At 45.2% G+C, this 17081-nt stretch overlaps 1 protein-coding gene and 1 long non-coding RNA gene across 4 annotated transcripts; both read left to right on the forward strand.

Moving 5' to 3' along the window:
• The first annotated feature begins 4996 nt into the window (after positions 1–4996).
• On the forward strand, positions 4997–6204 carry LOC105866606 (uncharacterized). The gene is made up of 3 exons (XR_012919639.1): positions 4997–5142; positions 5581–5716; positions 6149–6204. It is a non-coding gene; the product is annotated as an uncharacterized LOC105866606 (long non-coding RNA).
• Positions 6205–13932: 7728 nt separating this feature from the next.
• CMA1 (chymase 1) lies at positions 13933–16874 on the forward strand. 3 transcript variants are annotated; one of them, XM_012756033.3, is made up of 6 exons: positions 13933–14014; positions 14296–14402; positions 14672–14822; positions 15576–15711; positions 15914–16168; positions 16553–16874. In XM_012756033.3, exons 1-6 carry the CDS (start codon positions 13995–13997, stop codon positions 16694–16696), a joined length of 813 nt encoding a protein of 270 aa, XP_012611487.1. In that variant the 5' UTR covers positions 13933–13994; the 3' UTR covers positions 16697–16874. The 3 variants fall into 3 exon arrangements, with proteins under 3 accessions (XP_012611487.1, XP_012611488.1, XP_075860260.1); XM_076004145.1 differs by having other exon boundaries at positions 13936–14014; positions 14290–14402; XM_012756034.3 differs by lacking the exon at positions 14296–14402.
• Positions 16875–17081: the final 207 nt, after the last annotated feature.

The raw sequence follows: 17081 nt of genomic DNA on the forward strand, positions 1-17081 counted from the left end.
ACATGCATCCATTTACATAACATTCTTGAAATGACAAAGTTATAGAGAAGAGATTACTGGTCACAAGGGATTAAGAATGGAGTGGAGAACAAAACAAAACAAAACAAAAACTTTCTAACTGGTGGTGGGCAGGCAGGTATGGGGAGGAGGAAAGGGATGTATGTTTCCATAACGTGCACGATGCACATCACCAGGGGATTGGACATTTCAGGGGGAGAGAGGGGGCAGGAGCAATGTTTGTAACCCTAACAATATTTGTACCTTCATAATATGATGAAATAAAAATCATGTTCTAATAAAAAAAAAAAAGAATGGAGTGGAGAACCATAGTGGGAGAGAGGTGAATGTGATCATAAAAGGGCAGCACGAGGGATCCTTATAGTAATTAAACTGCTCTACACCTGGACTGCTGTACACATGCATGAGCATTCACATGTGATAATATTGTGCAGAACTAAATACACCTCACATACACATACACACACACATTGATACATGTTGAACTGGTGAAATCTGAGTATGGTTGGAGAATTACATCAATGTCAGTTTTCTGGTTAACATATCATGCTACAGTTTTGCAAGATGTTAACATTGGAGGAAACTGGATAAAAGGTACACAGGATTGACCTGTATTACCTGTTACAATGTCATATGAACCTACAACTATCTCAAAATAAAGAAGTTTAATTTTTAAAAATAGTTCTAGTTGCTGCATGTTACTATGACTATAAAACAATCAGTCTTTTCCTAGGGCCCCTAGTCCCTTTCATTCAAGGAGCTGTGGGGTGGGTGATCTGGCCCAAGTCTGGGAACTACCCATAATTGAGATGTCTTGTGCTATTCAAGACCTCTGTTCACCAGACCTAGGACACTCCTGCTTATGTAAATAAACTAAGACTTTAGTAAGCTGCCCAAATATTTCAGTTCTAAAGACATGACAAATTAACTAAAATCAAAGACCTCTATTTGTCAAATTATTCTGATTTCTACCTCAACTCTGGCACTCATTACAGTAACCAAGCCCACCTTGTCTCTGGCACCCAGACTTCTCCCACCCTGGAATCCCATCATTGCCTCGGAGCTCAGGGAGCCCAGTTCAATAACAGCCATTCCCACAGGCACCCTAGGCTTGCAACAAAGAGACAGCCCAGAGCTCTCCAAGGGGCCAGTGCTCACTCCCTAAGGCATTTCCCACAAGTTTGGTGAAGGGAGTATCCTTGCTCCCTTCTAGGACATACTTAGGGTGTAAGTAAGCCAGTCTCATGTAATAAATCAGCCCCACCTTCTGATTTCCCTACACCTTTGGATATCTCCCTCTACGGTATATCAAAGGTCTGGCATCTCAACTTCACACAGTATAGGCCACGTTGAGGTCTACGTTCCAATCTAACCAACCAGGCAAGAGGTTAGAGCCACTCGATATGCTTGAGCTAATACACTCATATTAGAATCCCTACTTAGTGCACCTCATCAACAAAGTCAGCCTGCTGGCACATTATGTCCCCTCCACTCTACTCCAGAACCCTTAAGATCCATTCACATTGGTGTTTCTGTTGATATTAATTAGCAAAAATATAGTAATTATTTTGATATGTAGTGCAATTGCTCATGGGTCACATTCCTTGCTGACACCTACTGGGATTTGAATTTATTAACCAAAAAGGAATAAGAGACCCTTGGTGGTAGTGGGGAAGGTTAGGACCTGAGAGGAATCAGCAGTCCCCAGAAAAGCAGGGGATCCTTAGGGGATTCCATTATAGATTCTTGAGGCAAGGCAAGACTCACCTCTTCAGACCATAGAAAATGGGTTGCTTTACTGGCAGAGGAACATTGGTGGAATTTAGGAGTTCAAGATATCAGTGTCATCAGAATCTGCCCAAACATAGTCCCATCCCAATTTTCAGAGTTTTATTTCCTCCCAACCAATGTCTTAACTTTATGTAAGAGATGCTGCCAGTTTTGTAATGCAAAATGTGTTGGAAGCCACCCACAGGATTAGACTTTGGTTTGGTTTTCAGAAATCTCAGACATGAGATTATATGAGATAAGAGTTGCTTTTAAGGCAGTCATAGAAGATGTCTGGACTCTTACTTAAACACAAGTTTGAAATTTAATGCCCAAGGCTAATCATTTTCTTTTTCTAAGTTCTTTAGTGCACATAGAGGCAATCAACCAACCCTGTTACATTCCTTATTTCCATTATTTTCTATGGCAGCAAATACTTAGTCACCCAAAGCCTTGTCTTTGATTACAGATACCTACATGTGATAACTTAAGTAACAGGTTTGCTACTGCATCCCATAAACAGTCACCCACAGCTTAAAACTAATACCTGCCGGGCGCTGTGGCTCACGCCTGTAATCCTAGCTCTTGGGAGGCCGAGGCGGGCGGATTGCTCAAGGTCAGGAGTTCAAAACCAGCCTGAGCAAGAGCGAGACCCCGTCTCTACTATAAATAGAAAGAAATTAATTGGCCAACTGATATATATATAAAAAAAAAAAAATTAGCCGGGCATGGTGGCGCATGCCTGTAGTCCCAGCTACTCGGGAGGCTGAGGCAGAAGGATCACTCAAGCCCAGGAGTTTGAGGTTGCTGTGAGCTAGGCTGACGCCACGGCACTCACTCTAGCCTGGACAACAAAGTGAGACTCTGTCTCAAAAAAAAAAAAAAAAAAAACTAATACCTTTTACCACTTACAAGAAGGTCACTAGTAACTTAAAGATATTCAGGTTAGAGAACCAATCCCAATAACCCAAGCCATTTCACAGACCCTAAGGTTAGGCTCCCCTGGTCCCAATTCCAGTGCCAATATCTCTATAAATTAGGGTTCAATCATAGAAGCAGAACCACTCTGAGTGGTAAAATAAGGGAATAATTATAAAGACTATACCTTATAAAATGTGGAAACTGGTAAGGAAATCTTCTCTAGGCTCTTGTTATTGTTATTGTTGTTGTTTGTTTTGCTTTGTTTTGTCTTGTGTTTACAGTCCAGGAAAGAAAGGTTGTACAAGAAAAGATAGTGTGATTAGAGTCAAACAGATCTAGATTGATACCTAGCTCTAATATTTATAGGATACAAAATGTTGTCAAGTGATTCAAATTCTCTGAGCCTCAATTTCATCATCTGTAAAATGAAAACAATAATACTTTGGGACTGATGTGAGGGTGCATGAGATAAAGCATACACCAGAAATATGCCATATGTCATTCATTACAAGATACTCAGTATTTCACGTTTTAATCTCTTTGCAACATGAATGAATCTTGTAATCAATGGCACATTATTGTTTAACCGAGAACAGTTTTTCCTTCCTCAGTGGCACATAAAATAATGAGAGTCCAGAGTAACACTTCAAATAATGACAGGGGCAGATATCACTTTATGATCAAACCAAATGTGACTCACAATGCACAAGTGGAAAACCCCAAGCCTTCAGAAAATACAAATGTTCTTTATACATTCCATTTGTTTCTCCATTCATGGAACTAACTCTCCATCCAACACCCCTTATTATTCAGATGAGGGGAATGGAAAAAGTGTGAGTTTCAGAACCCAACAAATAAATTATGGACCTTGGTGCTATGTGCCATTTTGAGCTTCCATGGAGTGCTCTGTAATTGTGTATAATAACATTTCAAAGATCAAATGAGAAGATCAAATGAGAAGATACATGTAAAGACCTATCAGTGCCAAACATATTGTGGGTATTCAATAAATAACTCCCATTTTCTTTTCTTGTTCACATTCCTTCCTTCCACATTCTACTCTTCTATTGATTATTTGAATTGAAAGAAGGGCTGATCTTCTAGATCAGGGATTGGCAAACTATGGCCCGCAGATCAAATCAGCCCCCTACCTGATTTTGTAAATAAAGTTTTATAGAAACATAGTCACACTCATTTGTTTATATATTGTCTTTGGTTGATTTGTGCTACAATGGCTGCGTTGAATAGTTGCCACAGAGACAGCTTGGCCTTCAAAGTTGAAAATACTTGCTATCTGGCCATTTATGAAAAGTTTCCTGATCCCTGTTCTAGATATCCACAGCACCTAAAACTTCTCCCTCTGGTGTGTTACTATTCTGCTTTTAGAGAACTGCTTTGGATGAAAAAGTTGCATGCCTCATCCTAGGACTCTTAGCATCTGACAACTGCTTCAATGCCAGCAAAGAACAGTCATGGGAATGGCTGATGAGGAAGATAGCCAGGCCAGAGTAAAAGACAAAAACGTGACAGGGTGGTTCACATGGCTTCCAGCCCTCCCCTTTCTTCCACTACTAGAGTTATAAAAGCAAGGGCCAGAGAGGGGTGAGAGAAGCTTACTATGGGCAGCATGGGCAGCATGGGCAGCATGGACAGCGTTGCTAGGAAAAGGCAGGCCCTACTCCTTTTGTTGGTCTTTCTTTTGCCTCCTGAAGCTGAAGCTGGTGAGTCTAGGGTGTAACTTACTGTCTTATAGGTCCTCAGCTCCTATTCCAAATTTGCTGAGCTGGGTCATAGAAAACCCTACAATGAGGCTGCAAGGAGCCCTTTGCAAGTGTTCCTGAGTGCAATCTCAACTTGGAAGAGTCATACTCTTTCCTGAAGATGATGACATTTTTCCAGGGACAAGTACCATTGGATAGAGAAAGAATCAGAACACTGGCTTTGGAAGATCTCCTTAACCTGCTTTCCTCAAAATATCTATCATTCTGATCCATGGTCCTTCTCCTGTATTGAGGAGGTAGCATGAGGACATGATGAAATGTCTAAATGAAATGACAACTCAGAAGCAAGACTGGCTATTGTGTTCTGAAAAGAAAGATGAGGATTGAGAGGGTGGAATGGGGCAGGGAAATCCACAGTAAGAATACAGGGAGGGGCTGAGCTGCATGAGAGGTGAGGATGAGGCTGAGAGGGAGGCCCTCAGCATTAACTCTGTCTTCCTCACCCAGTGGTCTCGTGGGAGGCTCTGTCAGCCTGTGATTGGGATCTGGGGCTCTCTGTTTCAGAGGAGATTATCAGTGGCACTGAGTGTAAACCACACTCCCGTCCCTATATGGCTTATTTGGAAATCATCACCAGCAGGGGTTATGTTGCCAACTGTGGTGGGTTTCTCATAAGTCAAGAATTTGTGATGACAGCTGCTCACTGTAAAGGAAGGTAAGAACCCTTTGACTTGTTATCTTTTCATATGAGGAACTGTAGGAACCACAGTTACACACAACTTTAAAGTAGCTTGAGGAGAGGTTCTCTGACCCTGCTCATCTCCAGATGTTCAGCCATGTACATTGGGAGGAACTGGGCCATTTCACCTGTCATCTCCCTCTCCAGAGGCCAGGGCTTTAGACAGGGCAGCCCAGGTCCAGGCAGGCCAACACTGCCCCTCTCGTCCTGCTGCCAGCCTCAGTCCCACCCCTCTACCACGGCCCTGCTCTCCTGAAACAACTGTAATCCCTGGGGGAAGCTCTGTCCTGAGTAGGATCTGAGTCCCTCAACTGGCATTGCACTTGGGAAGAGGAGGGCTGGTGTCCCTGTGCTCAGAATGGGCCCTTCTCAGGGGACCAGCACCTTCTCCTGCCTCTCTTTCCCTCTCAACAGGAATATTACTGTCACTCTGGGAGCTCATGACATGAAACAGAAAGAATCCACATGGCAGAAGATAGAAGTTGTAAAACAATTTGCTCACCCAAATTACAACGTTTTTACCAAGCTCAATGATATCATGTTACTGAAGGTGCGATTATCTTTTTTACACTTCTTGATTCCCCTTGCCCTGGCACTTCTCCTGGCCTGTATCTTTCTCATGCTCTCTCTTCCCACCCATTTCCTTGGGGTTCAGCCTCCCACACCATGTCATCACCACCCCTTAGGGAGAAACTCTCAGGCCTGTCCCAGGGAGCCTCTACCATCCACACCTCTCCTCTTCCCTGGGACTGGCAGTCCATCAACCCTTCCTCCCCTCACAGCTACAAACAAAGGCCAGGCTGACCCATGCTGTGGGGACAATTCCCCTGCCCACCGCATCTACTTTTATTCAATCTGGGAGAATATGCCGGGCAGCCGGCTGGGGAAAAACAGGAGTGACACAGCCACTGTCGAATATTCTGAGGGAGGTGAAGCTGAGACTCATGGATGAGAAGGCCTGCAACTACTTTCCATGTTACAGTCATAACCTCGAAATCTGTGTGGGCAATCCCAGGAAGACAAGAGCAGCATACAAGGTATCACATACCTACCCTTCCTCCCCACCTAGGGAGACAGCACCCTCCTGGGAGGCCGAGGGTGGGTCAAGAAGTTGTCTAGTCCTGTGACCACTGTCTGTGTTCATGGATTTCTAGGACTGTGGGATCTGGAATCTTCCTCCTGGGTTCCCTCTTCCCATACCCAAGTCCTGCCTCTAAACTTCCCAACCAGGCCACACAGGGCTCCAAAAGAGAAAGGAAGAAGGTGGAGGGGAACAGAACCTTGAGTTGTGGGTCTGTGCCAGAGAGAGAAAGAAGCATTAACCTAACGTGTGACTCCACAAGGAGCCAGGGTTCCTGGCCTGACTCTGGTGTCTTGGGGCTAGCCGGGTGCTGATAGGACCAGGGAGAGGTGATACTAGGGACGGAAGGATAACATCTACTCATGTTACACTTTCTCTAACCCACAGGATGACTCTGGGGGGCCCCTTCTGTGTGCTGGGGTGGCCCAAGGTGTTGTGTCTTATGGACGTGGCGATGCCAAGCCTCCTGCTGTCTTCACTCGCATCTCCCCATATGTGCCCTGGATCAATAAAGTTTTAAGGAAAAGTAGCCACAGAAGCCTGGCCAGCCTGAAGGAAAAGCCCAAAGCCAGAGCATTCCCTAAATAGCCCCTGAGCTTCCTCGGAGCCTGGCCCCAGCCCAAACCCAGAGAGGCTCTCAGAGGCAAACACAAACCTCAATAAAGATGCAGACTCCAGCATGTGTGTGACTCCTCTCTCTGTGCTCACTGCCCAGAGCTGGTTTGCTCCCCTCACTGAGGTCCTCTCCAGCTGGAATGAAGAATTGCACTGGGCTTCCTTCTGACCAAATTAGTAATCTTGGCTAATACCAAGCTCTCAGTACATTGTGTGGGATTATGGATTATTCAAGAAAATATTTGGATCCAGTCAATAGGGTTTAACATCCTGAGTAATATTGGCACTGATTAACTTTCTTCTTCCTCCTCCTACTGCTTCTCTTCCTTGTCCTTCTCCCACAAACTCCATGCTCTGGCCACTGCAATTCAGGACACAGAGACCCCATAGTGATCTTCCCATGACCATGTCAACAGCCCCAGGCCTGGGCTGTTGATACCTGGTGTCCGACCTGCCCCACCACCAATCACCCCTCAATACCGTGTCTGCAGCCAGAGGATCATCTGCCCTCAGAAGTCCTTGGGATGGGAGAGGGAAAGGGTCAGGCCTTTGTGTGCATTAGGCAGGGCCATTCTACCTCAGGAGAGGGATTCTCAAAAGCAGGCGTCCTCAAACTACAGCCCACGGGCCACATGCCGCCCGCTGAGGACATTTATCCAGCCCTCCGGGTGTTTTTGCAGCCGCTGCCTGTCCTGCTTAGCAGCCAACTCATCCCGGGCCCACAGTGCACAGTCTCCAATGGTCTGTGGGACAGTGAACTGGCCTCCTGTTTAAAAAGTTTAAGGACCTCTGATCAAGAGCATCAGTGTGAGCCTGACGCCATGACTACCTCAGAGACTCCCAAATTCAACGATTGTGGTCCTCCAAAATGACACAATGTGTCCAGGTCTTCCAGAAGAGGGATACCCAGCTTAGGTCAAGTTCTCCAAAACTTCCTCCCCAAGTGACCTGCAATAGGCTGAAGCCCACAGTCACCAGTATCTGAGCTGGGATCAGTACACTCACAGTCATACACCCTAGTATAAGAGAACAGGGCAGGAACTCCAAGCAACTCTCTGACGCTTACAATTAAAGGGCCACCATACAGTTCCCACCACAGTCCATAGAAGACCTAAGAAGATAAGCAGGGCCCTGTCACTACCATACTCCAAGAAACTGCTGCTACTACTCGCCCCAGACCAGGAACCCAGCACATCCAACTTCCTCCTGCCTGCTAGGCCAAAGGTCTCAGCCTCCAGCTTTGCCACTATTCAACACAGATGTAAAAAATTAAAGCAGAATATGTAAGACTGACTATAAATTCTAATTATACAACAACAACAATGAATGCACACAGGCAAAAAAAAAAAAAAAAAAGAACTGAAAGGATCATAAAAATAAAAGAACTTATTTTGGGCAGTGGTTAGAAGATGATATTTTTCTTTTTTTTTCTGACTCTTGTTTTATATTTGTATAATCAAATAAGAGATTTAAATGTGAAATACAAAGAACAGAGACACTGTGTATTTGTTTCCTTAGGTGACCAGAACAAACACTGTGGTGCAGCTAAGGCCTCATCCACTCTTTACCCTCAGACACTAAGGACAGCACATACACAAGGGCAGCCTTCCTTCCCAGGAAGCTGGAGAATTAGATGTCTGGAGAGTGGTCAGCTTAACCTCCAGCCTTGCCCACAAGAAGTGGCAGAGCCAGTGGAGACCTAGCTGAGCCCTCAACTGAATTAGAATCCAAAGGCTTCCAGCAAAACCACCACTGCAGACCAAATAAGCATCATGTGAACCCCAGAAATGGAAACAGCAGTTGATGGCCTAGTCGCCCTGAAAAACATAAAAGCATCATCACAGCTACCACATTAATTCTAAGATGTGTAAACTGGGGCACAAGGAGTGGGCCTGCATGATGGACACCAAGGATGATAAGAGCATCACAGCAGTACAACGTCAGCAGAAGCCATCCCGATAAGACGGTTCAAACTCATGGGCAGATGGCCTGTGGATGACTGAGAGCAGCACACAGAGACATGCAAAAGAGCCAGGTCCTCCTGGGGTCTTCACCATGTTGGAACCCATGTCAAAAGTTCATCAGGAAATTATCTGTTTCTCCACCTCACCCCAATGTTAGGCCTTCCCCTCGGAACCTAAGGATTGTCTCTCCTGCACCCCAGATCCCCTGGAAAATTTTACCCTTACACAGTCATGGCTTAGCATGTGTGGGTACTGAAGGAGTTGTTATGGGTTATATTATGTGCCTCCCAAATAAATATGTTGAAGTCGTAACTTCCAGTGCCTCTGAAGGTGACCTTACGGAAATAGGATTGCTGTCAATGTAATTAGTTCAGATGAGGTCATATTGAAGTAGGGTAGACACTTCATTCAATATGATTGCTGTCCCCATAAGCAGAGGACAGAGACACACAGGGAGAGGGCCATGGGAAGCAGGAGGCAGATTAGATGATACATGTACTAGCCAAGAAATGCCAAGGATTGCCAGCAGTTACCAGAAGCTAGGAGAAAGATCTGGAACAGGTTCTTCCTCACAATCCTCAAAAGGAACCAATTCTGAAATCAAAACCTTGATTTCAAACTATGAATTGTGAATTCTGTTTTTTTAAGCCACCTACCTTTGGGTTGTTTGTTATTATAGCAGTCCTAGGAAACTAATAACTGTGGTGTGGAACTATAATTCACCCTGGGGAACCCAAAGGAATGTAAGGCAAGCTGTAAATCTGCCCTTGTAGGTGCACAGTCTCAATGGGTCTGCCCCATATCCTTGAAGCAGTTCATTTAACCCAGGGCCATCTCAAAGGAAAGAACTAATTTTTTTCTTTTTCCACTTACTACTTTACCTACATTGTCTTGTTTAATTCTCATGATACTATACGCAAAAAAGGCTACTTCAAAGTTGCGTGTAACTGTGGTTCCTACAGTTCCTCATATGAAAAGATAACAAGTCAAAGGGTTCTTACCTTCCTTTACAGTGAGCAGCTGTCATCACAAATTCTTGACTTATGAGAAACCCTCCACAGTTGGCAACATAACCCCTGCTGGTGATGATTTCCAAATAAGCCATATAGGGACGGGAGTGTGGTTTACACTCAGTGCCACTGATAATCTCCTCTGAAACAGAGAGCCCCAGATCCCAATCACAGGCTGACAGAGCCTCCCATGAGACCACTGGGTGAGGAAGACGGGGTTAATGCTGAGGGCCTCCCTCTCAGCCTCATCCTCACCTCTCATGCAGCTCAGCCCCTCCCTGTATTCTTACTGTGGATTTCCCTGCCCCATTCCACCCTCTCAATCCTCATCTTTCTTTTCAGAACACAATAGCCAGTCTTGCTTCTGAGTTGTCATTTCATTTAGACATTTCATCATGTCCTCATGCTACCTCCTCAATACAGGAGAAGGACCATGGATCAGAATGATAGATATTTTGAGGAAAGCAGGTTAAGGAGATCTTCCAAAGCCAGAGTTCTGTTTTTGACGAAAGCAAGTTAAAAGTATGACTCTTCCAGGTTGAGATTTCACTCAGGAATACATGCAGAGAAAAAAAACAACAACCAGGCCGGGCGCGGTGGCTCACGCCTATAATCCTAGCTCTCTGGGAGGCTGAGGCGGGTGGATTGCTCGAGGTCGGGAGTTCGAAACCAGCCTGAGGAAGAGCGAGACCCCGAGACTATAATAGAAAGAAACTAATAGGCCAACTAACATATATATAAAAAAATTAGCCGGGCATGGTGGCTCATGCCTGTAGTCCCAGCTACTTGGGAGGCTGAGACAGAAGGATCGCTTGAGCCCAGGAGTTTGAGGTTGCTGTGAGCTAGGCTGACGCCATGGCACTCACTCTAGCCTAGGCAACAAAGCGAGACTCTGTCTCAAAAAAAAAAAAAAAAAAAAAAAAAAAAACAACAACCTAAGTCTTGAGCATACAAAAATTAACTCAAAATAGACTGTAGATCTAAATGTAAACCATAAAACTTTTAGGGAAAAAAATAGGAGGAAATCTTTGTGACCTGGAGTTAGGCAAAGAGTTCTTAGACACGATACAAAAAGTACAATCTGTAAAAGAAAAATTCAATAAATTGGACTCAACAAACTTAAAAACATTTGCACTGTGAAAAGCAACTGCTAGAGAATGAAAAGACAGGTGACAGACTAAAATATAATATTTGCAATGCACATATCTGACATATGACTTGTATTCGAAATATATAAAGTACTGACAACACTCAATAATAAGGAAACAAAAACCCAATTAAAATATAGGCAAAAGAAACAAACAGACACTACACCAAAAAGGACTTATGGATGGCAAATAGCACAAAAACGATGCTAACACATGGCTAGCTTATTTCGCTATTAGAAAAATTCAAATCAAAATTACAATGAGGCCGGGCGTGGTGGCTCACGCCTGTAATCCTAGCACTCTGGGAGGCCGAGGTGGGCGGATTGCTCGAGGTCAGGAGTTCGAAACCAGCCTGAGCAAGAGCGAGACCCCATCTCTACTATAAATAGAAAGAAATTAATTGGCCAACTAATATATATATATATATACAAAAAAAAAAAAATTAGCCGGGCATGGTGGCGCATGCCTGTAGTCCCAGCTACTTGGGAGGCTGAGGCAGCAGGATTGCTTGAGCCCAGGAGATTGAGGTTGCTGTGAGCTAGGCTGACGCCATGGCACTCACTCTAGCCTGGGCAACAAAGCGAGACTCTGTCTCCAAAAAAAAAAAAAAAAATTACAATGAAATACCACTACAGTCCTATGTAAATGACTAAAATAAAAATACTGAAAATACCAAGGGCTTACATGGATGTGTACCAACTAGAACTCTCATACATTGCTGGTAGTAATGCAAAACAGACCAGTCACTTAAAAAGTAATTTGTCATTTTCTTATAAAATTAAACATACACTTATTATATGACCCCAAATCCTACCCCTGGATGTTGACTTTACAGAAATGAAAACTTAAGTTCACACAAAAACCTATACCCAAAGTGGTGGAGTTATATGACTCTATATATGTGTTAAAAGTTCATAGAACTTTTACACCCAAAATGAGGGAGTATTGCTACAGGATAATTTTTAAATAAAATGCAAAGTTTTTCTCACAGTAGCCCACTGTCATTTTACAGATAAAGAAACTGAGCTCATTGGGGCAAAAAGTCAGACAGCAAATTGGAGAGCCTGGAATCAAACATAGGCTTATCTAATTCAAATTCTTTGTGCTTTTGACTTCTTCGTGCCTTGAATGTTTAAAGGAACAGCACAGACAGCACAGACAGGTGTTCACAGGAAGAGAAAAATACCAAGAATTGCAGTAATTAAGGAAGGTCTGGAATCGGATTCCTAGAGATGGCTGGACCAGACTAGGTCAAGTTGCACACCTCTCCCTTAGGGCATGTATACTCTTTACAACATCCCCATCCTGGACTCATCTCAATAATGGGAAACTCACCGAGTCAGCTATGCTATCATGTGGCAGCTGGTTGCTCTTCCTCATATACATCCAAAATGGGCTTCCCAATATACCTTGCCACTCTGCCTTCCAGGCTCCCCCGGACAAGAATATGCCATTTCCCACATGGGAATAGGAAACCCCAGTCCCCCTGGAGCAAATCACCTTTCTCCTGCATCCATACTTCCCTCTCCATTGGTAGGACTCTATTTCTCTATTTCTCTTTGGTGGTAGAGCAGAAAGAGCCCTGATTTGGAACCAGGAAAATCTAATTCTGAACCATAAGCCTTGATAGCCAGATCAATAAAAATTGAGGTGATAATATCTAATTTATAGCATTACTATTAAAGAAATAGTATATCTAAGAGTTGTGACATTAAATGACATGTATAAGCTCTCAGAAAATGCCGATTCCACTCGGGGCGTGGTGGCTCACGCCTGTAATCCTAGCACTCTGGGAGGCCAAGGCGGGAGGATCATCGTTTGAGCTCAGGAGTTCAAGACCAGCCTGAGCAAGAGCAAGAACCCAAATCTACTAAAAAAAATAGAAAGAAATTAGCTGGACAACTAAAAAATATATACATGAAAAAAAATTAGGCGGGCACAGTGGTGCATGCCTGTAGTCTCAGCTACTCGGGAGGCTGAGGCCAGGATTGCTTGAGCCCAGGAGTTTGAGGTTGCTGTGAGCTAAGCTGATGCCATGGCACTCTAGCTAGGGCAACAGAGTGAGACTCTGTCAAAAAAAAGAAAAGAAAGAAAAGAAAAGAAAAGAAAAGAAAAGAAAAGAAAAGAAAAGAAAAGAAAAGAAAAGAAAAGAAAAGAAAAGAAAAGAAAAGAAAAGAAAGAGAGAAAGAAGAGAAAGAAAGAAAGAGCTGATTCCAGTCCCATTTGCTTTTGTCATGATGTATATAAAGTCCTGTCCTAGGGTCTGTTCCCTACCCCATCTACTCTCCTTAGATCTTTTTTCTTCTGCCAATGAACATTTGTGTCAGAGGAAGAAAGAGATCCAGATCAATGTTTTTTAAACTGTAGGTATCATCCTTTGAGTGGGTGTTCCTCAAGTTTTAACATGAAGTGGAACGGAATGGAATAGAAACTAACAGAGAGCACTGGACATCATTAGAATAAATATTGTTGCCTGAAACTTTTGATTCATTTGCATATATGTATGTGTGTGCTTATGTCCTCATACAAACATTTGTGCATGTATTGGGTCTTTTTGCAAAATGCATTTCCCACTGTGGGTCACAGCTATAAAAGCACGCACACTTCTGAATGCCTAGTGTAAAGACTCTCCCCAAGCCATGTTTCTTATGGACCTTTAACCAGCTTCCCTTACTGGGAAACACATGGTCCCCACATTTCTCAGCCACACCGCACCCCAGATAAGACACCATAGTTGAGGGCTCCTCCTGGGACTTGGGAGTTTGGGCCTCAAATTCACCTCTAGTAAAACAGAAGATGATTTGGGGGGAACTTCTGATGAGAAAGACAGCCAACTTAGAGTGAAAGAAGGAAACACGATCACACAGTTCCTGTGGTTACCAGTCCTGCCCCTCCCCACATCTGCTTAGAAGTTATAAAACCTAAGACTGGAAAGTAAAACCAGTAGCTTCCCAGGCAGCCTTTCTGGGAAGATGCATCTCCTTCGTCTCCCTCTGCTGCTCTTTATCCTATGCTCCAGAGCTCAGGCTGGTGAGTATCGGGGTCCTTGCCTCTGTAGTCTGCAGGGTCAGCTCTGACAACAAAGACATTTAGTCTGAAAATAGCTGACTCCTGAACAGGGTCCCAGGATCTCTATTCCAGAGTCCTAGAGAGACGTTTCCACCTGGGATATGCCCACCCATTCTCTGCAGCCTAAGGTATCTCCCAGGAGCAAGGAATCCTGCATTGTCTGGGCAAAAGCCCAGAGCAAATGGGAAGAAGAAGGGTATCTCCAGGAAAATGGACATGTTCTCTTTATCTCTGAGCTTCAGGGATACATATTACCTTGTGATTTGGTCCTTCTGTGACACTGCTCATGGGCTGTGGAGAAAGCCAAGACAGGAACCTGGGCAGCTTGTTCTACGTGGAGACAGAGGAGGTGGGCCAGGGCAGGGAAATCCTGGGAGTGGGGGAAATCCTAGTAAAACTGTCTGAATGGCCATTAAGGCAGGGTTAGCTGTTGTACTGGGATGAAGGAATGTGAATTTCTGGGGGAAGTTGTGGGCAGGGAAAGCAGCGACAAGCAACATGACAGGGAAAATGGGCAGGACAAAGAGTGAGGATGAGAGTCGAGGGAGCAACCCAACTTGCTCATTCTCTGGAGAGAGGATCAGTGCCTGTGTTCAAACCCTGGGTTCTCTGTTCCAGGGGAGATCATCCAGGGCACAGAGTGCAAGCCACACTCTCGCCCGTACATGGCCTACCTGGAATTTAACGATTTTGAGGGTCGACCCAGGTATTGTGGTGGTTTCCTGATAAGGCAGAACTTTGTGCTGACGGCTGCTCACTGTGCAGGAAGGTGAGACAACAGGGTCCTTTTATCCCCAAATGGGAGACAACCAACCAGGGTAGCTACTAGGGATACACCTACAGTGGGGCCTGAGGATGGAATCCTGGGCCTGGGTCAACTTACATGAGAGGCAAGGCTTGGGCTTAAAAAAATTGCTCTCACAATTGAATGAGTGCCCTGAGCCTCAGTCACTGTGAGCTCAGCTCCCCTTCAGAGGAAGAGGAGACCCTGATCAAGGTCCCTCCTCTAAAAGTACCCTGCTCACCCCCTCCCCAACACATAAGACATGTGACTCACTTTTCAAGGCCCATCCAGTTCTCAGGGCCACTTCTTCTAAGCCATGTCAAGAACATTGGCCTTTAGTTCTCAGGGTCCTGAAAGCATCCATTCTATGGAAGGCAGAGAGCAGGGTCCACATGAGACACTCCCACACACTTTCCCCTTTCCCCTGATACCTCCTGCATCAGAGGGCTGGCCCTCATATAGGGCTCCCTGGTTTAGGAAGTGCTAACCCTGGCCCCTGAGTCCTCTGTGGCCTGCTCATTCCCCAATAATTCCTCAGGCTCCTGGAAATTGTGTCTATTTCCTGAAAAAGCTCTTCCCTGAGCAAAACCTGAGTCCCCAGATGCTATAAGCAGCCCAAGAAAAGGGAGATGGGTAGAGTTCAGTGACTCCAGTCCCTTTTTCTCAGAATGGGCACATCTCAAGAGAAACCCCAAGCCATCACTGCTTCTCCTTGTCCTTCCTTCTTCCTTATAACAGGTCTATAACAGTCACCCTTGGAGTCCATAACACAAAAAAGAAAGAAAATACATGGCAGAAGCTTGAAGTTGTAAAGCAATTCCCTCATCCAAAATATATTGGTGATACTTTTCCCCACGACATCATGTTACTAAAGGTAACGACGTCTTTCTTTCCCTTTCCGCTTCCTGCTCTGTTAAGCTTCTCTTCAGGTCACCATTGCACTGAAATTTTGGTAGCACTTGCTCTATTGTGAAGCAGTTCACCCTGTCCCCTCTCCCCCCTCCACACACACCCCCATTGCCTCCGACTGCCTCAGGGCCCATTTCTAACACTGACAGCCCTCATCTCCTTCACAGTTGAAGGAGAAAGCCAACCTGACTCTGGCTGTGGGCACAGTCCCCCTCCCATCCAACTTCTACTTCGTCCCACCTGGGACAATGTGCTGGGTGGCTGGCTGGGGAAGTACAGGTGTCACGAAGCCAGGCTCAGACACTCTGCAAGAGGTGAAGCAGGAACTCATGAATCCCAAGGCCTGCAGCCACTTTCAAAATTTTAACCACAATCTCCAGCTGTGCGTGGGCAACCCCAGGAAGAAACACTCTGCATTTAAGGTAATCCTCCAAGCAAGGTTCTCCACAAATCACTGTTCAGGGACAGAATTCTCCTGAAAGGAGATGGGCTTAGAAGATGATCAGCCAGTGTCCGGGTTTGAGATCACAGGACTGAGGAACCTGGAATTGTCCATCCTCCCATGGCCCAGGACAGTCTCTGACCATCCATCCCCATCTGCTGTACAGGGTGTGTGGGGTGACATGAAAAAGTTGGGGTGGCTGTCCCAGGAAAGGAAGAAAGGGCATCAGACCTAGATGTATAGCCTCAGGATCCAGTGCTCCTGGGTCTGAGTTAGGTCTGACTGTGACCCCCAAGCTGGGACCCAAGGGCAGGAGGGGAGGACTTCCCTGGCTCACCCTGTGTTCTCTCGCTGTGCCACACAGGGAGACTCCGGGGGCCCTCTTATGTGTGCTGGGGTGGCCCAGGGCATCGTGTCCTATGGACAGAAAGATGCAAAGCCCCCTTCTGTCTACACCCGGCTCTCTCATTACCGGCCCTGGATCAACAAGATCCTGAACCATAATTAACCCTGGAGCCTGGGCCAGCAAAAGAGAGACTCTGGAACTGGACCTGAGCAGAGGAGTTTCTCTGCGCCACTCATTCTGGCCCACTTCTAGTCCCTTGGCCACATCTCTGAGCCTGCAGAAGCTTCCTATAGGTCACAGAACTCTCAATAAACCTCAATAAAGACCCAACTTCCAGTCATGAGTGTGTGTCAACTATCTGGTGTTCTTTTCTTTTTAACTTAGTGACCTGATTCCCAGCCCAAGCACTTACAGGATTTGAAAGGAATGTGTGTGTGTTTGTGTGTGTGTGTGTTTGTGTGTGTGTCTGTGTGTGTGAGAGAGAGACAGAGACAGAGAGACAGAGAGAGAGAGAGAGAGAGAGAGACAGAGACAGAGAGACAGAGAG

Source organism: Microcebus murinus, chromosome 6 (genome assembly GCF_040939455.1).
Source record: "Microcebus murinus isolate Inina chromosome 6, M.murinus_Inina_mat1.0, whole genome shotgun sequence".
NCBI classification, from domain to species: Eukaryota; Metazoa; Chordata; class Mammalia; order Primates; family Cheirogaleidae; genus Microcebus; species Microcebus murinus.